The sequence below is a fragment of the Crinia signifera genome, chromosome 2, assembly GCF_055691185.1.
Source record: "Crinia signifera chromosome 2, ASM5569118v1, whole genome shotgun sequence".
In the NCBI taxonomy this organism is placed as follows: Eukaryota; Metazoa; Chordata; class Amphibia; order Anura; family Myobatrachidae; genus Crinia; species Crinia signifera.
The window spans coordinates 237,535,008-237,562,017 of record NC_139218.1 but is presented as its reverse complement, the minus strand read 5'-3'; the positions used below and the strand labels follow the sequence as shown (position 1 = coordinate 237,562,017).

General features: G+C 43.2%; 1 protein-coding gene across 1 annotated transcript in view; it reads left to right on the top strand.

Annotated features, from left to right (window-relative positions):
- GLOD4 (glyoxalase domain containing 4) overlaps nt 1-16,773 on the top strand; it is a 35,823-nt gene extending 19,050 nt beyond the window's left edge. Inside the window, exons 7-9 of the mRNA XM_083174065.1 lie at nt 5,118-5,231; nt 15,677-15,763; nt 16,352-16,773. Of these exons, the coding sequence (XP_083030191.1) occupies nt 5,118-5,231; nt 15,677-15,763; nt 16,352-16,417 (267 nt within the window). The 3' untranslated portion in view covers nt 16,418-16,773. The remainder of the gene's footprint in view (nt 1-5,117; nt 5,232-15,676; nt 15,764-16,351) is intronic.
- Nucleotides 16,774-27,010: the final 10,237 nt, after the last annotated feature.

Here is a 27,010-nt window from a genome sequence, read left to right as displayed (position 1 = left end):
TCACCATACGCTGGCATATCTATAATACCTGTAGGTGCAAGGTGTGCAGTGCACATGGGCCCCTGGGTCCAGGGGGCCCCACACACTGTACACCGTGCACCTATTTCATTCTACTCACCTCTCCCTCGGTCCAGCATCACAGTGGTAAAGATCACTGGGAAAATGTCTGCTATGGCCACTTTCTGGTGATTCACGCATGCGCAATAGAGTTGTCCTCAAACAGCATGGGCGCCATGTTCCTGGAGACAGGAATTCCAGGAGCATGAAATATGAAAATGGGTGATATGAATATGGGTCACTATGTGGTGTTTAATGTAAATATGGGTCACTACGAGCTGTGTAATGTCATTATGGGTCACTACACTCTGTGACCCATATTTATTTTATTATTCATTAACAGTTTCTTATATAGCACACACATATTCCGCAGAGATGTACAGAGAGTATTTGAACATTCGCATCAGTCCCTGCTCCAGTGGAGCTTACAATCTATATTCCCCACAACATGTACACGCACACACAGATATTCTAGGGTTAATTTGTTGGGAGCCAATTTACCTACCAGTATATATTTTTGGATTGTGGGAGGAAACCGGAGTACCTGGAGGAAACCCACACAAGTATGGGGAGAAAATACAAATTCCACGCAGTTAGGGCCATGGTGGGAAAGGAACCCATGACCTCAGTGCTATGAGGCAGTAATATTAGCCATTACGCCATCTGTGCTGCCCAATATTCACATTACATAGCACATAGTGGCCTATATTCACATTACACATCACGTAGTGACCCATACTCGCGTTACACAATACGTACTGACCCATGTTCACATTACACAGCATGTAGTGACCCATAGTCACATTACACAGTGCGTAGTGACCATTATTCACATTACACAGAGCATAGTGACCATTATTCATATTACACAGCACGTAGTGACCTATATTAATATTAAACAGCATGCAGTGACCCATACTCACATTACACAGCCTATAGTGTCCCACAGTCGCCTTACACAATACTTAGTGACCCATGTTTAAACACACACACACAGCAAACACAGACAACCAGTAAACATTACTGACACCCCCCAAGCAAAAAAATTATGACAATCTCCTCAGCAAAACATTAATGACAACCCCCCAGCAAAACATTAATGACAACCCCCCCAGCAAACATCCTTTACTGACAATCCCCCCTGAGTAAACATTGCTGTCACCCCCAGCAAACATTTATGACAACCACCCCCCCTCCCCCCTCCCAGCAAACATTACTGGCACCCCCCCCCTCCATCTTCAGCAGGACTTGCTTGAGCCCCTGTTATCTGTGCTGATTTGTCTGTGGCTGCTGCTTTCCTCTTCTCCTCTATGCTGGGCTCCTCCATTGCACACCATGTGACTTCCTGTTCAGATCAGGAAGCCGGAGAGGTCAGGCAGCATTGTACACTGATGGTAGAGAGGAGAGGGGACCCGGGGACGGAGACGCTGCCTGTCTGTATAATCTTGCTGCTAGCATGACAGGGCAGCGCAGAGGAGAGGGCAGGGGGAGGCTCCTAACACTGGAGATAGTGCTGCCAGTGCCGCTGCTGCCTGTCATACAGTATGACCGGCTGCAGCAGCAACACCATTCCGCCGCCGCTGGCAACATACATCCACTTCCATTCGGCTAGTCTAGGTCCTGATTGGGCCATCCAGGAATGAACAATGCTAACCTTAGCTAGGGAACAGAGAATGGTCACATATTGAATTCCTGAGTTGTTTTAGGATTCATTCTTAAATTAAATGAATTGTATTCAATATCAAATTTGGGCAATTATTTAACTAATGCAATTCTCAAAAATGTACAAATTAAAAGCTTTCTCACATATAGAAAGAGTGATTTAGGACAGCACTATACCACTACCAACTAAATATATATCCCCTGAACAACAGAGGAGAGTTTGGGCGCTAATTGACCATGCAAATTAAATAATTGGAAAGAGTAAAAATAATTTTTATGTATATGGAGCTGCAGTTCTCTAAAAATGCACTAGTGTTAGTGCAAATATAAATGTACACACCCACACGTCAGACTAGTAAGCCTCTGACTGTGGGAATATACAAAAAATAGATACTTAATTCCCAGAGGAATGGGAGACTGCGCAGTCTCCCATTCCTCTGGGAATTAAGTAACCATTACCAACTAGCCTAATATTAATTTTTGAAATGAAGCCATGTGGGAGTCTAGAAAAGATAGTCATTTAGCACGTTTAACAATGACCATTTTTCTAGGGTTTTCAAAATAATCTGGTACAGATTCCTTTAGAATTTGCAATAGTATAATTACAGACACAATTGGATCATTCCTGTGACCAATCCAACGTTTTAGAAGACATAAGGTATCCTCCATCTATTAAAAAAAACACAATATTGCTCTACTAGAGAGCAAAGAGTGGGCGCTTGATGTATGAGGTGGCTTTGCCAAGCAGCTGCTGGGGTACAGGGGTAGTCAATCCCTGTCAATTGGGTAGGCAGGCAATATATACAAAAAAAGCAGCGCTGGAGTTACAATGAACACAATTTTGATTGATGGTAAAATACCTTTATAAATCAATTTAAAATGACATTTATTACACAATACACAACATGAATATATAATAAAAATAAGTAAAATTGGTCTCACTCTGTGGTTGGATCGAAGAAAGGACCTGGGCTAATGTCCAATTTTGTCTGTCCAATTGGTAAGTGCACTTTCCAATAAATGATCTGCCAAATGGGACTGGATGGAAGTTGGTGGGGTACCGGTTCACTGGTCCTCACTATGCCGCGGAGATCTTGCTTATTGCCGCTGGAGGGGTCAGTGAAGGGGATTCCGGATTGGTCCCTTTATCCTGGGCCTTTAAAGGGTATTTTGGGAGATTGTAAGACACTCTGTACTCATGCAATGAGAGTCCCCTGTGTGTGACTTTTTTGGGTGGAAGTCACCGTTGTAGCAGTACACGGGTGGGAAGGACGAGTGTTAGTTCTCCAAATGTGACATTTATATGGGGATCCTGGACCTCAAACAGGTGGCTGTGATGTTGTTGGCTCACCTGGAGGTATGGATGGCTGTTCACCCCGGTCACTTTGGTGAATGATGAAGATTTTGGGACCCAATTGTTGATCCTGTTGGGGAAAAACAGTCTCCACAGGTGTCTGGGAATGGCAGAGTTCACCTGGAGGTCTTTGAAAAACCAATAGGTTGTGGCGAATCGCGTCAGGTGCAGCCCCTCACCTCTGTGACATTGGATCGCCTTGATTATCATCCTCTGCCGTTTGGGAACCTCACCTTCCTTCCCTCTGGGACCTTCCACGATACAGAACTCCAGGTGAACTCTGCCATTCCCAGACACCTGTGGAGACTGTTTTTTCCCCAACAGGACCAACAATTGGGTCCCAAAATCTTCATCATTCACCAAAGTGACCGGGGTGAACAGCCATCCATACCTCCAGGTGAGCCAACAACATCACAGCCACCTGTTTGAGGTCCAGGATCCCCATATAAATGTCACATTTGGAGAATAACACTCGTCCTTCCCACCCGTGTACTGCTACAACGGTGACTTCCACCCAAAAAAGTCACACACAGGGGACTCTCATTGCATGAGTACAGAGTGTCTTACAATCTCCCAAAATACCCTTTAAAGGCCCAGGATAAAGGGACCAATCCGGAATCCCCTTCACTGACCCCTCCAGCGGCAATAAGCAAGATCTCCGCGGCATAGTGAGGACCAGTGAACCGGTACCCCACCAACTTCCATCCAGTCCCATTTGGCAGATCATTTATTGGAAAGTGCACTTACCAATTGGACAGACAAAATTGGACATTAGCCCAGGTCCTTTCTTCGATCCAACCACAGAGTGAGACCAATTTTACTTATTTTACTTATTTTTATTATACTGTATATTTTCATTGTATATTCATGTTGTGTATTGTGTAATAAATGCCATTTTAAATTAATTTATAAAGGTATTTTACCATCAATCAAAATTGTGTTCATTGTAACTCCAGCGCTGCTTTTTTTGTATATATATCCTCCATCTATTGCCTATTAATGCACATAATAGTAGCATATATCTCAGTCACAGATTTTGCAGAGTGCTTGCAGGCTATAGTTTGGGAAAGAATTTTAGAAAAGGGTTAGTCAATACAGTCTGTGAACTAATTGGTGGCCAAACACATATTTTATAGTAGTATTTATGGAGGTTATCTGCGCACTGAGACGAAAAGCGTTTCGGATTACCAGCTGATAGCCAGAAAGCAGGATACTAGCCTGTATTAGCAATATTGATCAATCAGGGGTGTGCTATCAGCGCTCTATCCTTAGTATGTGTGAGAATGTCTAAATATATATATAACACTGAGATCTGAGATTTTTTTGAAATATATAATTTTGAAGTAACAATTATATATTTTTTTAAAATCTCAGATCTCAGTGTGATATATGTATATATTTAGACATTATCACATATACTAAGGATAGAGCGCTGATAGCACATATTTTATAGTGGTTGTAGCAAGCATTTCAGCTGAGAACCACATACTTTTTTACTGTTTCAGGACAGCGAAGGGCACTTATGAATATTAATGTTTTTTATTCGTACAAATAAAGAATTTAAAGTGGTGACTGAATATGTTTTTTTTTTATGTACACATTCCAGATAGACCTACTATGTCCCCCCCTATTTTTACATTGTATGCAAAAAGTTCCCTTTTCAATCACAAAGGTACATTGCTTGTAGGGGCACCTTTTGGACACACGGTATAATCTAAAAAGGGTAAATTGCCGGTGAAAACACTGGAGATTTCTTACCAAATCTCTTACTTTCTGAATCTCTCACCCTATTACATTTCACCCAATTACTCTATTCACATAACAATACATGCTTGTATCCATGTTGTTATCTCTGTACAAAAAAAATTGGACTGTAAGCTTCATAAAATGATGTGAATGATTCAGTGGATGAAAAGATGGCACCTTATTAAAAAAAAGAAAAAAACTAATTACAAATATATGGTCTGTAGTTTTTATATTACCAATGTATCCAGGTAGGTCTGATTGTCTCTTTTAACTGTATATTCCAAAAATGTTTCAACAGCTTCCAACCATTGAGTCAATTATGAAAAGAGAGAATCAAAAGATCCTGACACCACTTGTAAGTCTAGATACTCCTGGAAAAGCTACAGTCCAAGTTGTCATTTTGGCTGATCCTGTAAGTATACATTGTAGATATTCAAGAGCTGAAAAGCTTAAGTATAATATTTTAAATCGGAGACTCTATGATTATTAGGCATGTTGTTTTCTAGGTACTACAGCTGTGTTTTGCCTTCCTTTTATGTTTCTGTTTTATATACATTGGTTGCCTACCCCAACATTCAGCACTGTAGAACCTTACAAGTCACATACAATAATATTGATGTATTGCATTGAGATATCATTTTAGACTCCTACAGACAGCTCTTAAAACAAATATTTAGACTTTGTTACATCGTTAAGGTTTAAATCAGGCATGTCCAACCTGCGGCTCTCCAGCTGTTGTGAAACTACACATCCTAGCATGCCTTGCCATAGTTTTAGCATTCCCTAATAGCAGAACTGTGGCATGGCATGATGGGACTTGTAGTTTCACAACAGCTGGAGGGCCGCAGGTTGGACATGCCTGGGTTAAATCTTAAGGCCCATACACACTAGGCGACTTTGAGCTGAAAGCCGTTCAAAACAGCCTGTTTGTTCGGCTTTCAGCTTAAAGCCGCCCAGTGTGTATGGCCAGGAGATGAGTGGTGAGCGCTGCTGCGCGCTCCCGCATCATCGCTGGGAAAGCCGCTCATCTGCTGGTAATACCAGCGGATGAGCGGCTTTGAGGACGGCTTTGCATAGCTCTGTGCTATGCAACACCGTCCTCTGCCCTCCGTCAGCGCCTGGCAGGAAGAAAGCCGCTCAGTGTGTATGCACTGAGCGGCTTTCCCCGCAGCGGTGATTGACCTCATCGCTGTCAATACACGCTGGGCATAGTCGCCCAGTGTGTATGGACCTTAAAGGCCCATACACACTAGAATATTTTCATTTCAAAAGACTTTGACAAAATCTCTGATAGATATATCTATCACCAAAGTAGTGTGTACACACTGAGCTATTTTCCCAAAGAGCAAGAGATTTTCAGAAGGCGAAAGACTTTGCTGAAAATCTTTCATATAAAAGGCTATTTACATTATGGAAAGAAATAGATACCAAGGTATCTGTTAACGACTATGCCCAGCGTGTAAGGATGTTAATCACCACTGCGGGGAAAGCCGCTCAGTGCATACACACTGAGCAGCTTTCCCCTTGCCCGGTGCCGACGGAGGGGGGAGGACGGCGTTGCATAGCGCAGTGCTATGCAAAGCCGTCCTCAACGCCGCTCATCTGCTGGTACTACCAGCAGATGAGAGGCTTTCCCGGCGATGATGCGGGAGCGCGCAGCAGCGCTCACTGCTAATCGATGGGGCATACACACTGGGCGGCTTTGAGCTGAAAGCCGCTCAAACAGGCTGTTTTGAGCGGCTTTCAGCTCAAAGTCGCCCAGTGTGTATGGGCCTTAAAGGGGGCCTGTAGGACGTGCTTTGCCAAGCTGCAACCCTAGAAAAGGGGCATCACCCCCTTACAGAAAAAACAAATGTGGAAAGGGTGGTTGCGCTAGACACTGATAACAGGTAATGCACTTAATAAAAACAATAACATTTATTTGGGAGAAAGGAAACTAAGCTAAAGCTAAGTAGACATTAAAAGATATGAATATACATGAAATTGTTGCTGCGGTAATTGGTGCCCATTAGGTTAAATTTCCAAACGTCACCTCAAATTCGGATGTGTCCTGTCCTCTTTTGGGCCCAAAAGGATTGTAATTCCAATAACTGGTGGGAGTCAGTGGGATGCAGAGTTTCACCACTGTATTACCTCCAATAGCCATGGTAAAGGTGGGGTTTCTCCACAGTTGGGTATTGGGAATGTAGTGGATGAGTGATCCTGGCTTGGCAACAATTACAGAGGTGGCGTTCCTCCACAAAGAAAAGTGATGCCTGTCCTGGGATCCTGCGGTCCAAAACTGTGTAAGTGATTCTGATGGGTAGTCCAATTTTATAATGGTGCTGGCAGGCACATACTGAAGAGGGTAAATAAAAGCAGCTGGATGGGTGTACCACTGGCTAACGCGTTTCGCTGCTCCTGCAGCTCTTTCAAGGTGGTTTATTGGGTACAGCATCTAGGTATAAGTACCCCTAGTGATTAGAACATTGTGCACACCTGTGTTTATTCCATTAACTTTATGCGTTCATAAAACATAATAAAAACCATATCAGTATGGCAAGGAGACATATAGCTATGTTTAAAGTAAAAAACAAAACATATAGCTATGTTTAAAGTAAAAAAATGAGGCTAAGAAATAGGGAGAAACATAATTAACATTTACTATTAACATGTAAAAGACCAGAAGCGTTTCCGGACTTCCGGTGACGCACTTCCAGTTGAATGGACCGCAGATGAACCGCATGTTTACGGCTTGTGATTATAGTGAATATTAGACTCAATGTTAAGGTATGTTATCTATCTAGCTGCGCATAAGACCGCACTACAATTACTGCATTATACCTCCAACATAGTTGTTGGGTTTTAATTACTTCCAGGTACGGTGTCCGGAGTCAGGCTAATGTTGATGAGTATACTACTTCTGGGTTATGTGACCCGATCATAGGAAAATACTTCCTTGCGTTCCATTCATCAGGAAGTAGTCCACACTATCTATAGCTCAGTTGTGGGATGCTTATGCGTTCCAAATAGCAGATACAATGTGTATTAATTTTATACAGAGAAGTAAATACCAAAGTATATACTAGATGTTTTGTGCATTTTAGGTAACAGATCACAAGTATATTGTAATTTGCTTATTCAGAGAAATAAAGGAGGGGTTGTGGGGGAGAGTGGATGGGTAGTATGGAAGATGTGGCTGGCAAGGGAGTTCATATAACTGTATTGAGCTCAACCGGCTCATTGAGGCCATCGGGGTGAATGGTGTGCATCTGGAACATCCAGAATACTTCTTGCTTACAGAGCTTCTTATATCTGTCTCCCCCCCCCCCCCCCCGTGTTGTTTATGGCACATGTTCAAGGCCCATAAGGCTTAAGCCATTTGGATCTCCAGCATGTGTCTCCGCGAAATGTCTTGACACACTGTGGCTTGCTAGTTGTTTGCTAATATTCAACACGTGTTCTAAAAAACGTGTCTTGACTTTCCTAGTAGTCCTTTGGTTAAAAGAAAAAAAGAGCGCTTTTATATATATATATGTATATAGTTTATAATAAAAATAAGGAGTGCAACATGTAGCATGCCATTAAAATTTATAGAGATATTAAAAACATATCACCTTGAATGAAAGAATGTTTACAACTCCTTTTGGAGTATTGTGTGGGGTTAGGTGGTTTGCCGTGGCGGAGATGTTACCAGGGGTTTGCTATAGCTGGCAATATTGCTGCTGGAGGTGTAGCGCTATCTGTCCCTAACTATTAACTTCCTTCAGCAGATCTTCCGTTGGCACAGCTTTTCCTCCCCGCTCCGGAGCGTTCGCTTGAAACCGGAAGTTCGGGTTGGGCTTCCGGTCAGCGGCTTCGGCGTGTTTGTCGGCTTCTTGCGGCATTTTCTGTTCATCCTACTTTCCTAGTAGTCCTACCAATGTAGCCGAGGTTGCATGGACAGCAAAGCATATAAAGAGCTTGTAGGAGGGGGGGGGTCTACCTATAGAGCTTGTCTGTGGCTCGGTGTCAGAGACAGCTGTGGGGTTGGGAGAATAGGGGACAGGAGGCATAGGCACGGCAACCTGGACAGCTACGCATGGCAGCTGTATACCTCCTAATATTTCATGCCCTCAAGGAGTCGTAGGTGCGTGATAAAAATTTGGGGGTGTGACCTACGGGAAGGGGGTATGGCCTGTAATCGCACAGCTGCCGTGAGGCCACGCCTCTGTCTTTGGCGCTTTTGGGGCATGTCCAACAGCTCTGTGAGCTGCTGGCTATGGCCCAGCCCCTTTGGTTGCGGGAATAGATGCAACCCCCCGCAACTTCACTGAACTCAAACGGTGCAACCCACACCCCCACACAGGGCACCCCCACACCTGCAACTCCACCCGCAGTATCCCTGCATCCGCCACCCCCCCCTATCAACCTCCCCCACCCACGGCACCCTCGCACATGAACCTCACCCACGCCACCGCAACATCGCCGCACACGCCACTCCACCACCTGCAGAAACCCCACATCCGCCTGTAGAAAGACCACACCCGCCCCTCCCGCACCTGCAGTATTTCCCCACCCGCCCCTCCCGCTAAAAACATGTTTCACGCAATAAAGGCGTTCACATATTAAGGGGGCGGAGCCCCCTACGACGGTATGAAGAGCGACCCTTGGGGCGTGATGAATCGCCTAGTTCTGCATACACACTGAATGATGAGCGACGAAAGATCTAGCAATATGCAGCTTTTTGTGAACGGCTTAGCTCAAATTGAACTGCATGTACAGACGACAGAAACCCTTGTTAACGACCCGCGTAAGCATGCATGGTTCATTATACACACTGGCCGATATTTTAAATAATATCGCTCAAGGTTGAAAATGAACGATATTGCTAAAAATATCGCCCAGTGTGTATGCACATTGAGTGTAGTATAAGATTTAATATGTTGTTTGTTTGTATTAAAGCTATTAAAAATGCATTAACATCAGTAATTTCATGGCCTGATCATTTTCAACATAGCTTAACACTTGACAGCCAGATAGTTTTTGGATTGATGGCTGTTTGCCCCACAAAAAATTGCCATTCCGCCTTTATGGACTGACCCCCACCATATTTATTTCTTCTTAATTCATCCATAGCTACTGTACATTAGTTATAGTATTTTATTTTATTCTTTTTTTTACATTTTGTGCTGTTTATTTTCCTGTAGTATTACATAGTTTAGAGTGCAACTGAATATTGGAAAGACCTGCACTCTGACTGAATAAACATATTACTTCCAGATTGGCAGTGGTTATGCGCCTATAATTCATGATTGTCACTTTTCAAGCTTAATGAGGGCACTTCATTCTGCAGCCAAATTTTATTTGCAGAATAAAAGGTTTGACGTGTAAAGACTGCTCATTTAAGGTGGTGTTCCCAGTAGAATGTGTGAAAGAGATGTGCAAACCAACAATGATTTTTGGAAATGCTCTGTAAAAACGAGAATGGTGATTACTGCTGCAGTGTGCCCTGGAGCTTTTCTTTTTATTGTATGGCTTTTCGCCCATATTGAAGGTTTTAATGCAGCTCGCTTTGCATATTGTTACCCTCACAGCTACAATCCTACGTTTCTAACTGTTTAATAGCCGAGGCCATGTTTTCTATACTACCTCCCATTTTTAATGCTAAGAGTGGGCACCAAGGCTATTCCCGGACACCCTATGACAACACTCTATGCTGATGGTCTGCTTTTTCTTACCTGCTGGTGGTTTCTGGCTTGGTTGGGTACCCGATGGGTCCATATTTGCTGTGTAGTGTCCTCTGATTTGCTCTACCACGGACTATATCTGACACTCACCACCAATGTTCTCAATGCATACCTTTTATTTAACAATTACATATGACACTTCTCTTGCTGGCGATCTGCGTCAAAAGTGCAACAACAATTCTGTGTTTTCTCCTTAGCTTTGTGACCTTGCTTCCATCATGCCTCCCAAAAGGTCCAAAGTGTCTCTTCATCCACCAGTGGTCCCAATTCTTCCACTTGTGCTTCACTACCTGCATCTGCTACCAGTCCTAGGCCAAGAGGTGCATCTGGCTACTGGATTCTGGTGTAGACCCCATCTCTAATGCTCTACTTGATGTCTAAACCTTACGTTAAGTGCTGTCAGCCTTTAAAACTGATTTCACGCAAGACCTCACTGCTGCTGTTCTTGAGGTCAAGTCTGAATTTTACACTATAGGGGGCGTACAGACCACATGGAACATAACATGGAGCAATTAGTTGCTTCAACTCATTTCTCCAGTCTCCCAGAGTACATTTTTTGATGCAATCTTTGAAGAGCAGCTTAGGTACATGCCAGGTACCTAAGGAATTATCTTCTATCGAAAGTCAATTACAAAAGTAGCTAATGGCATGCACCTAAGCTGCTCTTCAAACATTGCATCAAAATTTTTACTCTGGGAGACTGGAGACTACTGGCTCATAAATTGATCCCAACTAGGAATAGGATGAAACATATATTTTCTCTGAGTGATAACCCGACAGACCTTAAAGTGTACATTTACTAAATCTTTAAAAATGTAAAGAGATGATTTTGCTTATACCAACCAATCAGATTCTGTATATCATTTTCTAGGATGCAATAGAAAAATGATACATTTGGTTGGTTGTCATGGGCAACAATACCTCTGTTCCAGAGCAAAACTAAACACTGGTTCTTTATGCAAAAGGAAGTGTTCCTGGAGGCCGCCTGTTTTAGAAGAACAAGTAGTTCTTGTCCGTGAGATCTACACAAGCATCACATCAGCTGTTGCAAGTGTTGAATCATATTGATGAATGATTATTTTACATGCAGATCTCTCCATGTTTGGTTTTCGAGATCAAATTGGATCCTCTATTTTGGCTCTCTAGAGTACTCTTTCTGCTGGGGTGTTTACTAGCTTTCTGTTAGATATGTTTCCCATTACCATTGGTACTTGTTCTATCCATTGACTGCTATAAATCGGGCAGCCAGGCATTTCCCTGACATTTGTTTGGGGACACGACTCATAAATTCTGCCTCTTCGCAGACAATGTTTTTATGATTTGTGCAGAGCAATTGATGGGCTTTCCCATGTCCTGGGTGGGCCGACTACTGACATTTAAGATGCCCCTGCTTCCTAAACTCATGTATTTGTACAATACCTCTCATTTTTCCCAGAAAATAACTAAAATAAAAAAAGCGGATTAATATAGGCTCCTTAATCTGCATTGCTGAATGTGATGTCCAGTTTTTTTTTTTTTAGAACCCTGGACAAATGTAATCTAGTGTTTAGACACTGAGTATTATTCTTATGTTAATTCATGGGAAAAGGGGAATTGGGGACGGTACCGGTGTACAAGTCACTAAACACGAGTAGAGATCAAAATTTGTAACAATAAAAGTATCCACAATATATGTAATGGGATGCCTTGGTGTAAATGTAATGGTTGTGGAGGTGCTCCCTTGAGAGTATATATAAGTACGTACAGAGGAAAGAGAAAGTACTCTCTTTTTGGGGGGCACTGCTTTTGAAAAAAAGTTTCTTAAAACTTTTAATATTATTAGACAGAATGAAAGAATAAAATTGACACGATATGACAATACTAACAATAAGCATTACACAGAAAAGGGGGGTAAGTAACACTAAAAGAGTGCTCTATCCACTTTGCACCTACAGAGAGCTGTCATGCATAGTACAAATGTATTTATATGTTGTGCATAAAGATTCAATATGCACACCCTAAGCATGAGCATTAACCTAGAAGGATAAAGAAGCACTAGAGTAATGGATAACCTGAAATATCTATAGCAACATATTGCAAGATTGATTGAACAGTGGTATTACAGGAGACCAAAGGTATAAAAGACAGTATATTCTTGCTGTGTGTATTCACAGATAGTATCTGATAATACAGGTTGAGTATCCCGTATACAAAATGCTCGGGACCAGGAGAATTTTGGATAACGGATTATTCCGTATTTTGGAATATTTTAATATTTCAATGATGTATTTTGAAGTATCTTGCATTTATGCTGTATAAACACATCAAACACATGAAATACATACAAATATATTTTATTTGTTCAAAAAACAAGGTTTCAAAACATGAAACAAAATGTGTGTACTATCTCAGATATTGAATTTGAAGGCCAAGCAATCATTGTCTTGCACATATATAGTGCCAGTTACATATAATGTCCTCAGTAGTGCTGTTACAAATGTCCCCAGTGAGTTTTTAGCTAAACAAATTTTTTTTTCCACTTTCTGGAAAGTATGGTTTTCGGAATAATTCGGATAACGCATATTTGGATACGGGATACTCAACCTTTATTAGTATTCAGTATAAACACTGGCACAAATCATCAAATGGTATTCGTATGCTGTATCCGGAAATACTATTTATTTCAGTGACGCAGATAAATTTCACCTTTAACACAATGGTCCCTGGTGGTCCAATTAATTACACAGTGTCATTTGCCTGAGAGATACAGTACATATTTATAACAAATGGCCAATATTTATCTACAGGGCACACAAGAAAAACATTAGACCAGATTATTTCTAAAGTATAAGCAAAGCAATTAGTTTGATAATAATGGATTTATTGACTGTACAATTTGTTCAACCACAAATGTAACCTTTATTGCTCTATTGTTTGAAAAGTAAATGTCAGCATCAAAGCAATTTCTATGGATCTTATATTATACCAGGTATCAATACCTTACCGCAGTTGAACCTTAATTTGTTGAATATATATTCATTTATTCCTCCAAATTATAGATTCCTTGGGCTAATAATTAAGGTAGGCTACGTTAAGCTGGCTCACAATTAGGGTGGCCTATCTCGGGATCGGCGGATCCCGGGATTTGGCCCCAAAATGTCCGGGATTTGAATCCCAGGATTGGACTATCCAATCCCGGGATTTCAGGATTAGACTGTGCATGCGCAGAGATGGGGGGCGGTCTGCCTTTTGCAGTGCTGCTGAGCAGAATCCCCTAAGAGCAGAGAAGGAAGGAAGAAAGTAGCGGCAGTGCATGAGGGTACCTGCCAGTGTTTGGTTACACTGGGGGTTGTCGCTTGTCTGCTCACTGTAATCTGTGAGGTGCGTGGGTGCTTCCACCTGCCGAAGAGAGATGGAGCTCAGCTGAAAGCGTGGTACTGCAGAGAAAGACACATGCCATCAGCAGCCGGTCATGATGCTGTCTGTGACGTTGAGGTGAGGGGGCAAACGGCCGTTACGCAATTATTGCTTCATCAGTCCTTATTCTGATGTATTGGAACACACCCCAACAGCTAGATGTTTCCACTGTTCTACAAAATGACCATATCTATTCCATCATTCCGATAGTCCGGGCATTCGGGTATTCCAAAATTTTCGACAGGGGGCAGTATTGGCACACACCTATTCATTGCAGATCGGCAAAAAACAGCCACACATTTGACAATTTAGCGTCCGTTTTCATCTATGCAGAGCCTATTTTTTTTTTTTTTTAAATCTGCATTAGAGAAAACTGATGTTAAAATATAGAATTTGCAGCCAGTTTCACCAATCTGCGGGCTATAGAACCACCAGAAAATCTCCTATGGTTGGATACATGAAATATAAATCCGACCTATTATCAGCAAAAAGTGCCAATCTTTACGACTTTCGAAAATATCGGAACTGATTGAATCCCCCCCCCCCCCCCCCCTAAACTGCTGAAGTTATGCAAGGCCGTATACTGAATTAAATTAGGTATTCATGGTCATTTTCTGTGTCCGCTTAGATTTTATACAGTAAATACACCCACACTGTTACTGTTCTCAAACTGGGTATGGGTCATAGGGTCGACACAAGCATTAGATCGACATGGAAAATGTAATGAAAAAGGTTGACATGAGTTTTTCACAAATTTTTTATGCCTGCTGACTTAAGTCGGTTTGGATTTGATTAATAATATGGAGTGTGCATCTGCACCACATGTTTTTCTTTTAAGTCGGTTTGGACACTGTATAAGTGTACCGTGTCCCAACGGGGGAAATGGCGGCGGGGCCCTATTCCATGCTGTCTTCCTTGACCGCATTGAACAGGGGATCTAGTCAGAAATAGCCCGACTTCACAAGCAGTCGGGCTCGTTCTGCCGGGAATTTACGAGCTCCCGGCCGCTTCTCGCCTGCAAAATGAGCGTCGAGTGGGCTGAAAACGGGACAGGGTCACGGCTGTCGGGCCAGCCCGACAGTCGTGACCTGACGTTGAATACTACCCTGTGCCTAGTAAAGAATGGAAAAAAAAAACCTCATGTCGACCTAATGACCATGTCAAGCTATTTCATGTGTACTTTGCTATTGCTGTAAATTTGCATCACATGGCTTTAGAATATTATTTAGCACTTGAATACTCCACTGCAGAAGCTTACAGAATGTAAAAGACAAAGTGTTGCCCATCTCAGTCCAATAGTACAGTAGGTCATGTATTCAAAATTACATTGGGAAAAAATGTCTGACTGCGCATACCAACAAATACTCCGTATTCTCCTGTTCTTCAGGCCCCACTCACAGCCTTGTACCAAATGTGTATAACATAAAGAGCTGCTGCAGATACCAATTAAGTTAATTTTTTAAAAGCAAATTGTATGTGTTGCTAATAAACTAGCATAGCAAAGTAATATCTGTGTGGAAAACATATCAAATTTGGCTTGATGAAGCCCAAAAAGTGGCCTACCTAAATATGTGAAAATTCTCTTTGTCATGAATGAGAAATTGCCCAAATAGTAAGGTATCATTAACTGTATGTACCTAAAAGCTTGCTATATATTCTGATTAATAAAATACTATTGTAGCTCAAGTCAGTAAATGTTAAGACCCGCAGTTTACAAGATATATTTAATCATTTCTTTCATTTTACATTTCAGGATGGTCACGAAATTTGTTTTGTTGGAGATGAAGCTTTCCGAGAACTGTCTCAGACTGATCCAAATGCTGATAATCTTCTAAATGATGTAAGTGTCCACAAATGGCTCCGTTTTCTCTTGAAAAAGTATTTTCTGTTTTGGTTCATTCTGAATTTGTTTTGTATTCTGATAACAACTTACTGATACAGTTCCAGAGCTGAGACTTTCCTCTATGTGTAACCTAGAAGGCTGTTTCATGATATATAGGAGAGGAGCTCATTTACACTTGGCATGTTTGTAACTAGAAGTGATATAGATTGTACATGTACAGTACATTAAAAATCCAAAAAGCATATTTTGGTGCAAGCTGACCTTTGGGCCAGGCATAATAATTGGTGTTTACAGTATGACCAACTCATTGTTTATAAGTCACCACAGTGCTCGAGATAGCGAGAAAACAGGGCATACTGTAGATAAGGGTAGACCATATGAGCTTACATTCTAACTGGAAGTGGGAACTAATGAAATAACAGTACAGTACATAAAGCATTCCTATTGCTTTACCAAATACTACATGAGTACTATTTAATCTATATTGCCTCCAATATTTATTTTGTAATGTAAGTCTGATGTTTCGTTGTATATCTGTGTCAAGCAATGTATGTTATTAATCAAATGAATGATTATTTTTTATAGGCAATGGCCGCAGACAAGAGTGAAGAATGGTTTGCAAAACACAAAAGACAGAAGCCTTCTGCGTAATTATCAGTGGCAGACTTTCATGTTTTAATAACATGATAATCTGTTTATTACTAATTTCAATACTACAAATTAAAATCTGACATACTGAATACAATTAGCAAATATTTTCTGGTATAAAATCTGACATTATCTTTACAGTGCTTGTTCCATTTGCAGCGGATCTCTGTGCATTTTGTGTGTATCTTGTTGTTATTACTCTACGTGTAACGCTAAATGGTGGTTGGTGGCTGTAATACATGTTAGCATTGCATTTTTACAATCCTACTGCTGATTTATAGCACTTTAATTGCAAATTCAGGTGATTTATTATATGCTGCTGTTTTAAAAAAATGAATAAAAAAATCTGCCATTGCTAATTGATGTATTTTATGACATCTATAATAAAGTGTATATGTGACATATGATTATATATTAGGCAGCAGGTGAACCCAAGGCTAGGTTAATCCACTTGGTCTGATCCCACAGAAGAACCACTGTAGCTCAAATTGCTTAAAAAAATTAAATAAAAAAAGGTTAATGCTGGCTAGGATAGAAAGGTTTCCCACATAGAGCCTGATTCAGAATTTGGACCCGTTTTCGATGTTGGGGGTCAGTGCATGTGCGAATGTCTTTAGCGAGTATCACACTCACTGAGGTGTTCGCACTGTCAGAGGAGGGCAGTGGGCGGCAGCAGGGGAACGCCCAGTGTCGGGCATTCCCCCTGGGAACGCAGGAATGTCAATGCCTGCTCGGGATGGGTGTCTCATGTCACGTGACATTAGTGTCCATTCTGAATTTGGAGATCAGCGGCCATCTGAAAAGTAAGTATTGACTTTCTTTCAGACCGAAGGTTGCAGAAATCATTCGATGGTCAGCGACCATCAAATGATTTTCTCCTCGATTCGACCACATGTGAATGGATTTTTTAAGCGTATACATCCCCTTGCATGGAAATACAGGGATTCGCAGGGCGTGCCTTCGGTCAGGCAACGTTTACCTGTTCGCTTGGCTGTGAACATACGCAGCCTAGCAAACAGGTCTGAATCAGGCTGCTAACTGCCTAGCCACTGATGGCCATGTTGACCCTGTCCATGTATGAAAGTGCCTACAACAGGCACGTGAGCCTCAGAAGTGGATCATAGAGCATTGAAAGAAGGTGGCCTGGTCTGATCAATCATGCTTTGTTTTACATCAGTATGGCTGTGTGTGTGTGTGTGTGTGTGTGTGTGTGTGCATAAATTACCTGGGACAGAGATGGCAACAGGATGCACTATGGGAAGAAGGCAGTCTGACAGGTAGTATGATGCTCTGGGCAATGTTTTGCTGGGAATTCATAGGTCCTAGAAATCATGTGGATGTAACATTATCATGTACCACATACTTAAACATTGTTGTAGACCAAGTATACCTATACAGGGCAACACAATTATCTGATGGCAGTGGCGTCTTTCAGCAGGATAGTGTGTACTGTCACACTGCAAACCTTGGCCCTTATTCTAATTCACTCGCAAAGGCAAACTCCTTCTCAAATGGACAAAACCATGTGCACTGCGGAGGGGGGGGCAGATGTAACATGTGAAGAGAGAATTTGATTTGGGTGGGGTTTTACTTCAAAGTGAAGTCTATGTTGCAGTGTAAAAATAAAGCAGTCCGTATTTACCCTGCACAGAAACAAAATAACTCCCCCAAATATAATTCTCTCTGCACATGTTACATCTACCCCCCCCCTCCCCCCCTTCCAGTGCACATGGTTTTGTCCATTGTTCATGGAATGGCTTGAGGAACAAGAAATCTGAATGAGCGTCTTTGTGATATGCTGAAAACAAATTGGCCATGGAGACCCAAGATATTCTAAATCTACTAGTCTTAAGGCCTGCTTGCAAAAGTTTATGCTATTGCAATTCTCAAACGTTTTGTAAAGTGAAAATGTTTTTCATTTATAGGCCTTTTACCCCTTCGGTGGTATGGCCAGAAATGTCTCGGGCTGAGCCGTGCTGCAGGAGCAGGCTCTCCCGAGAAATTTCCATGCACGCCACTGTAAAGAAAGAAATCTGAATGAGCGTCTTTGTGATATGCTGAAAACAAATTGGCCATGGAGACCCAAGATATTCTAAATCTACTAGTCTTAAGGCCTGCTTGCAAAAGTTTATGCTATTGCAATTCTCAAACGTTTTGTAAAGTGAAAATGTTTTTCATTTATAGGCCTTTTACCCCTTCGTGGTATGGCCAGAAATGTCTCGGGCTGAGCTGTGCTGCAGGAGCAGGCTCTCCCGAGAAATTTCCATGCACGCCACTGTAAAGAAAGAAAGATCCTCCCCGTCGTCACTTGGAGAGGTTTGGCCGCGCTTGGCCATTCGTGTGTTCACGCATCCAAACACAGGAATGGCCGAACAAACGAATGGCGGAGTAGCCGAACACCCGAGCGCTCCCAAGCCCCCCCCCCCCAAGTGGCACTGAACTTCTCCAAGCAGCAGTAAACAGCCAAAGCGAGTAGCAGCAGCCCCCGAGGAAGCAGGGGCTTCTGCAGAAGGCAGTGGCTGTCCCTTCTGTGGTGAGTAATTCTGGGGCAAGACAAACCTGCCCCAGGAAAACACACCACTCAAAGGGTTAAGGGTCCACTTAAGGGAGTCTGTTTATTGTGTTGTATTCAGTGCAGTTGAGAGGGGGGGGGGGGGTACATTTTTACCCAGGCCTGGTTCTGTTATAGGGGCCGTTTCTCGCACCATCCTCCCCTGCTGCAGAGACAGAGCAGTGGGAGTAGAAATCAGAGGCTGCCGCAGCAGCACAGCCTCTCTAGCCCCGCTCAGCACATGCTGCTCACTGGCGTGTGCTCAGCAGGGGGAGAGAGGCAGCGGCTTGTGCACCGGTACACACAGCCCGCACCCCCTGCAAAAAAATTATATATTTTTACAGAGGCGTGGCCACCCCCCCATTGGCAACGCCCCTTTTCTTCCCGGGGCCCGGCGGCACTTTCAACAGCCCTGGTTGTATTCAGAAAGTCATAAGCTTTCCAAGGACAAATAGCATGGACCCTTCTGACAACACCCTTAATATGATAAGGTAGTGTGCAAAGTTATAAGACTAAAGCGGTCAAGAGTTAAGGTGCCCACACACTAGAAAGATCTGCGATCGTAAGATGTGCGCATCAATTAGCCTTGAAATCTTTTTTCCGTCCTGGACAAAAGATTTCAGGCAAGCGCACATCTTTACCAAAGATTTCTCTTAAGATCCCCTGTGCGTTCCTATGGATCTTTTGTTAAATCTTCTGATCTTTTGTGCAGCACGTAAGATCAGAAGATTCAGCTAAAGATCCACGGGAGCGCGCATCGGCCAAAAATCGGCCGAATTTCGACCGATTATCGGTAAACATCGGACGATATATTGGCCGATTTATCGGAAATTGGCCAATCGGCCCAAAAAGCGTTCTAGTGTGTGGGCACCTTTATTGTGGAACACACACATTCAATTATAGTTATGTAGATCTTTATCTCGCGCATAGGGCCTGATTCAGATTTTTGTGCACAATGCTGATCTTTACCCAGTTGAGTAATTATAGGAAGACTTCCCATGCATCCCAGCCACTCTACACATGTACCAAGGTACTTTTTATTGTCATGAAGGACACAGAGTGGCAGAATACACACAGGCATGTCTCAGTGTTCGACTGATTTCATAAGCGGAAAACATGGCACCAGTATTTCAGCTCCTGCAGCCATTCTGGGAGATCATAGACCCAGGGAGTCAATGCTCCTCGCAGCTGGGGTGTGGTTGCAAATGTGTATGCAGTTGGCTCTGTTGATTTCTGAGTGGCTACTACACTTGCATTGTTTTGCATTGCTGTAGCCTAGCAGTAGCATAGTCATTAGCTTGCAAATAGGAATCGGGCACTCCGTAACCTGCAAAAAGTATTAAAAGTATTCAACCTTCTAAAACAGGGATCCTCAAACTATTTTGCTCTGGGACCCATCAGACAATAAAAATAATGACAGGACCCCAACAAGTTACTGCAGAAGGCCATCACATGTGTAGTCAGCAGACAGCACATACATGGCAGCATTGTGGAGGCACAAAATAAAATAACAGACAATTCAACAGATCTTTCAGACTCCTTTTAGTAATATTGATATTTATATAGCACTTTTCTCCCAAAAGGACTCAAAGTGCTTTACCATTGTCTTTACAGCTCCATATACAAAACAAGCTTAACAGTGGATGTCAGTGAAATGCTTGAGTAAATAGGTACGTCTTTAGTCTATTTTTAAAGGACTCTACCGTGGGGGCTTCTCGCACTGTGCGAGGAAGAGAGTTCCATAGATTTGGAGAAACAAAGTTAAAATTGAAATCCTTAAATCACTGACTGGGATTAGAAAAGTCATCTGCCTGATGGTCAGCAACATGGAGTCGTGACCCCATGCTGAGAAGGTGAGGACTCACTTTGGGGTCAGGACCCTCAGTTTGAGAACCGCTGCTCTAAAACACCAATGGATTTGTCTGTATAACAATTGACAAACACTGTTTCAGAAAGTATATATATATCTATATATATATACACTTTATTTATTGTTTGCAAACAAGTCACCTAGTTACTAGTATATATGGGCATTAATGCTGTTTCATACATTTCCAATCTGTGTGCTGTGTACACTCCAAGTTTACACAGATGAAAGCTGTTGTAACAATTGGTTTTCAATTAGCCTCTACATGTGAATCACCATAAAAGAGGTCACTGTTTATGGATAAAAGACTCCCTAAGGCAAATAACATTTGACTCACAGTGAATCTGATGGACAGCAGTGAAAATTAAGGACAACCATAATTTTAAGGAAATTAAAGATTTAGTTATAGACATATACAAGGTAGGAAAATGCTACAAAACTAATATCCGTACAAGCATGGATTGCTAATTATCGAATGAGTGCACATGCCCGGGCACAAATATCATCTGGAAATACGAATGCGTAACAATTCAGTCACCATTTCACCAATTTATTTGCACAGGGCGTTCCTGACACTTCTTGGTCAACGTCCACTGAAAATTCTTTGATTAGTGATCCAGGCTGAATTTGGTTCATCATTCAGAAATGGAGGCAGTTTGTACATGGGGCAAGAAGAAAATGGCATATTAAGAAGCATACCCATACCTGTGACTCAGGGGACACTGCATGTCAGGATGCAGGACACATTCTGCGGCCTGTCGTGTGCAAGCACCCCCTCATCTGTGATATATTTAAACCATCAGATCCACTGTTTGATCAATGTGAAGAAATAAAAAATCATATCAGAGCAAGAAGGAAACTTGTGAAGAAGATGCTAACTATAGGTTTAAAGGAGCTACAGTGTTCAGTGACTGAGAGGTTTATTTACTAAGATGGGGGTTAGTTCCTTCTAGAAGATAATAAATAGAATCTGATTGGTTGCCTATAGCAACATCCTACCTTTAATAGAACTCCCACCCCTGCGTGTATAATTCATTACTGTAGGGAACTGCACAGCTGCAAGGAAGCGGAGGTGCAATTCTGTGTATTTAAATTTCAAATGCAGCAGGAGGTGTATGTAGAGGATAGGAGCCTCCTGTTTGCATTTGCAAGATCTGAAGGTGCGGCCTCGGATCACCATGTCATGATGCACGATGGTTTTAGGCTGCACAGGAGCAGAATGGGTCTTGTGTTTGCACAGGCCCACAATAATGATCTATTTGTCTGCAAACCATTGGGCTAGCGTACAAACCAGACTGGAGTGAAGTTGCAACCATATCGAAAGCACTGCATACAACTGGCCAGTTTTGGAGGGTGTAACTAGAACGGATCCACTGTTCAAGAAAATCAAATAAAAGCATATCACTAGCTTGTTAGGAAACATAATGTCATCATTTGCCAGTGACGGCGCTAAAATGTGTAATTAGGCTTTGTGGTAAGATGAGACCAACTTACTTATGCATCACCCTGCAGAGCAGCGGTTACTGGAAGTTGAAGGTTTGTGTCTTACCAGGTGGCTTTACAAATAAAAATCAGGATAACAAACTCACATACAGAAAAAAGGCACAGGATAAAGTGGCTCCGGTTGGTGGGTTGACAGTCAGTAGAATGACCACTATTAGGTTTTTCATGATTTTGTTTTTTTAGCCACTTTATTTTTACTTCACCATACATGTCCGCATAGAGGGAGAATATAATTAGTGGAGCCAAGCATGTAAGGGTTACACATAACACTAATTTGGGGGTCCATGTCGACATTGACACTTAAGCAAAAACCTCATGTCCACTTTTTGACCCTGTCAACCTATTGTATATCAAGCTTTAGGGGTAGGCCTATTGACTGTCTATCTAGACACTGTCTAATAATCCACACCAATTCAGATTTGTACACAATGCCAATGTTCATGCAGCTGAGAATGTATCTGTAGACAGTGCACACACCAAAGTACTCAAGCAATGCTGCCTGCAATGAGCAGCAGATATATAGTTCTATGAATTGTTTGAGGAGGGCCCCAAACTGTTATCTTGCATAGGGCCCCTAGGTCTAAAGGCCCCCATGCACTAGCACAATTTGGCCCAATTTCACCCATTCCCGGTGGTCGGAATGCCAGAGGAATTGGGCCAAATCAGGTAAGTGTGATGTCCACTCAGGTACGATGAGTCAAAGGTCTAACCGGCATGCAGGTCCGACCTTCCTCTCGGTGGTGGGTAACAGGGGTTGCATGTGAAAGGTCAGCATGTGACGCCCAGACCCAGACCCAGACTTGTAAGCAAATGTTCTACAATTTGCTAATTTTAACAAAACTATGGCCGGAAGTGTGGGGTTCACACAAACCCTAGTCTAGTTCATGGGTAAGGCATACATCGTAGTAAAATGCTAAATGGTTCTGCCCTTATTTGTACCAGTTACAAGTTAAGACCCTTGGCACAAATAATGTCAATATTTGTTTTGTAGGGAGAAGGATTGTATTTGGCCAGCAGTTCCTTTCTTATTGTGTATTATCTAGGCAAGCTATTTTACTCCTAACAAAAAAAAAAAAAGATAATCAATGTACCGTATTAAATGCAAACATAAATTTATCAGGAGCTGTAGCTGCAGTGCGTTACATGGGCAATGAGATTTTTTATAATTGCCAACAAAAATGGAAAATACACCATACTTGCATACTTTTTACAACTAGTTTCAGGGAGAGTACAGATTGTGTTTGCGGGCCGTGCAGTTGAGGTGTGTGTGGGGGATGGGACATGGGGATGTACTCTCTATTCTATACCATTTGTACCCTTCTCTGTCTCAAACTAACAGGGGGGATTCTATAGAGTAGCTGCTCTAAAATTGGAGGCGTAATTGTGGTCACATCTGTGTGTGTATATATTTGAAATCTCGCACCAGGTTGCGAGACCACTGATTGGCTGACATTCTTCCTGCGCTAGATTTCAAATAGCCGCAACCCGCTCTGAAGACAGCCGGGCACGGGCAGTTCACAGCTCTGCACTCTCTACTGGCTGTCACCTGACTGTCACCTCGCTGCCATTCTCTCGGCGGGTGGGCGGCCATGACGGAGCTTAAATAGATAAACAAATGACAGCGATGGGCGCAGTGATAGTACACAAGTACCAAATAGACATGGCAGCAATGACTGTATAGCATAACTCCCAACTTCTTGTACCTGTGAAGCGGGACCCTCGCGAGGCTACGCCGTGATGAAAGGGGTGTGGTCTATGCAAATGAAGGAGTGACACATGCAAATTATGTTTCCACCGGGCCACGCCCCCTTTTTTTTACATCCGCTGCATCGATGAATAGATGCTGTGCACTTCAAGCTGGGGGACTCCCAACTGCGTGACACTGCAGCTAGCATGAATGGTATATAAATAGTACAGAATTAGCAAATATTGCATAGCAATGGTATCTTAAGTCGAATAGCAAAGGAATCTCTCCATGTGTACACGCCATAGGATTCGTTAACTCTTGCAAAACTACAGATACTTAATCTGTCTATATGAGTTTGAAAAAAAACTCAGGGTACTTATGTACTAACTTGGCTGACGATTTTGAAATCGGGTCCATCACATTGCATCGCATCCGACCATATCGCATGCGATGCGATGGACCCGATTTTTCCATAGGATTCAATGTTAAATTAGTCCATTTTATCATGGAATTCAATGGGAAAAGGGGTCCTTTTCATACCCCTACTATCCAAGTGGGCATGGAGTTGGATATAAACCTGAGGCGAGCGTAGCGAGCCACCGAGCCCAAAGCGTGGCGAGCGTAGCGAGCCCCGCGAAGGGGACACAGAATACCGTTCGCTCGCCGCGCTTCGGGCTCAGTGGCTCGCTACAGGTTTATATCCAACTCCATGCCCACTTGGATAGTAGGGGTATGAAAAGGACCCCTTTTTCCCATTGAATTCCATGTGAAATGGACTCAGTCCATTTTAACATTGAATCCTATGGAAAAATCGGGTCATCGCATCGCATCTGATTGTATGCCTTAAGTTAAGGCATACAATCAAAAAATCGGCAGCTCAGATAATACATAAGTACCAAACTCAGGAGCCCTAGGTGTGCTCCCTACCACCAGTGCTGTGCCTAAACATGTGCAAAGGGGGCCGTGCGATCGAATTGGGCTTTCTCCCGAAGGAGAAGGGCCCCGTTTTTCCCCTAACCCCTCTCAACCATAAGGCCGAAGAGGGGAAAATAGGGAACGGTGGGTCCTCTTCGCCGAAGCTTAGAGAGACCCTCATTCCTCAACCCCCGGAAGGGTTAGGACAGTGGGTCCTCCGCACCCGAAGGTTTGGAGAGACCCTCAGTAGACTTCCCTCCGCCTTGCGGCTCGGGGTCGTCCTCGAGGGGACCGAAGCTCTCCCCAGAAGGCGAGAGCTTCGGCACATTGGGGAAATGGAAGGCCCATAAGGGTCGACCACACTACCCAAAAAAACGTGACAAACTACAGAAAACGTGAAAAGTGCACGAACGTGAGAAGAAGAGAATTAAATAATAAAGAGGACCCCAGCCAGAAGGCCGGGGTGGGGTGTGAAAAATTGTCCTACCCCATCCAAAAGGACGAGGTAAGGACGTGAAGCGCTAACCTAAAGGGAAGTGCGCAGTGCTAGTGCCATACTAGTGCAAGGTGACTTGGGATCACCCGTGCATGTTCGGCACCCCCGAGTTTCCCCGGGGGCAGAGTTCAGCCTCAGACTCCAGGCAGCCAGCCAGTCAGCGTCCGACCAAGTGTTTCTCCACCTCACCAGCAGGCCCTTTCCGCCCCCCCCGGCATGGGAATGGATACTCCACCGGGCTTTTTCGGTGAGTCTCCCCCGCAGAGGCCCAAATAGACCAACTGAGGAAGAAGAAACCACCTATTCAGTCCCGACGTTTCACCTCTCCCAGGGATTGAGTACTGGGCTGGGCTTTTCGCTGTCTCCCTGGCCGGGGGGGACATGTTTCCCCCGGACCAGCGAGCAATCTACTCGGTCCCAGCTTTTCTCTTCTTCCTGGGAGTGGATACTAGACCGGGCTTTTCGAGTGACTCTCCCACAGAGGCAAAGACCCCTGAACAAGAGCCCCATCTCAAAACCCGATGCTTCTCCCCTCCCTACCAGTGGAGAGAATGGTATTCCCTCCTCCAACAGGGCATCGATACTCAGCACTCGCCCAGAACATGAGGTGGGTACTCACCTCATGCTCAGTAGCAAGATTCTACGGTCCAGCTTTTCTCTATTCTCTGCCAGGGGAGCGGTCCAGACCCAACTGATAAGAACAGATACTACACTTGATCTTAGCCAAAAGGCAGTCTATATGCCCAATCTGCCTGTGTGTATCATGCCGAAACAGCGTTGGGCCAGGCAAAATACATGCTGGTCATATGTAAGTGACACCCCTCTGTCAATTTGAGGTGTCAAATTTGTGGCGCCCAAGACTCAATAACCCTTGCAAAACAAAACTGAATGATCTGAATGAGAAGCTAACTTCAGCCTCCCGAAATCTAGTCTATTTCATTAGTTCCTAAATTGTGCCCAGCCACAGCACCCCGACCCCTTGGCTGTATTACCATACCTCCCAACAGTACCCTCTCCAGGAGGGACACATTGCTCTGTTTCTGGACTTCCCTCATAATGTATGATTGCCATCACCTGTTTCACACTGGTTAATTGATAAGAAAGGTGCTTCAACACCGGTAATGGCAATCATTAATTAAGGGAGAAGTCCAGAAACAGAGCAATGTGTTCCTCCAGTGCAGTGGTCAGGGAACTCGGTCCCCTTTACCCCACGCAGTGCATGTTTTGCAGGTCTCCTCACAGAATCACAAGTGAAATAATTAACTCCACCTGCGGACCTTATAAAATGTGTCTGTGAGTAATTAGTACACCTGTGCACCTGCTGGGTTACCAGCAAAACATGCACTGTGTGGGGTAATGAGGACCGAGTTCCCTGACCACTGCTCCAGTGTATAGATACAATAGCACGCCACATACAGTCATACTACTATATATATATACATGATGTAGTACTGGCATACACACACACCCGAGCACAGCAGCACTTGTGCACAATTTTTGACATGCAGCGCTGTGTGCTATGACGAAGGAGTAGTACACAGTCATAGCCACCCCCCTAATGTGACAGTTATCACGGC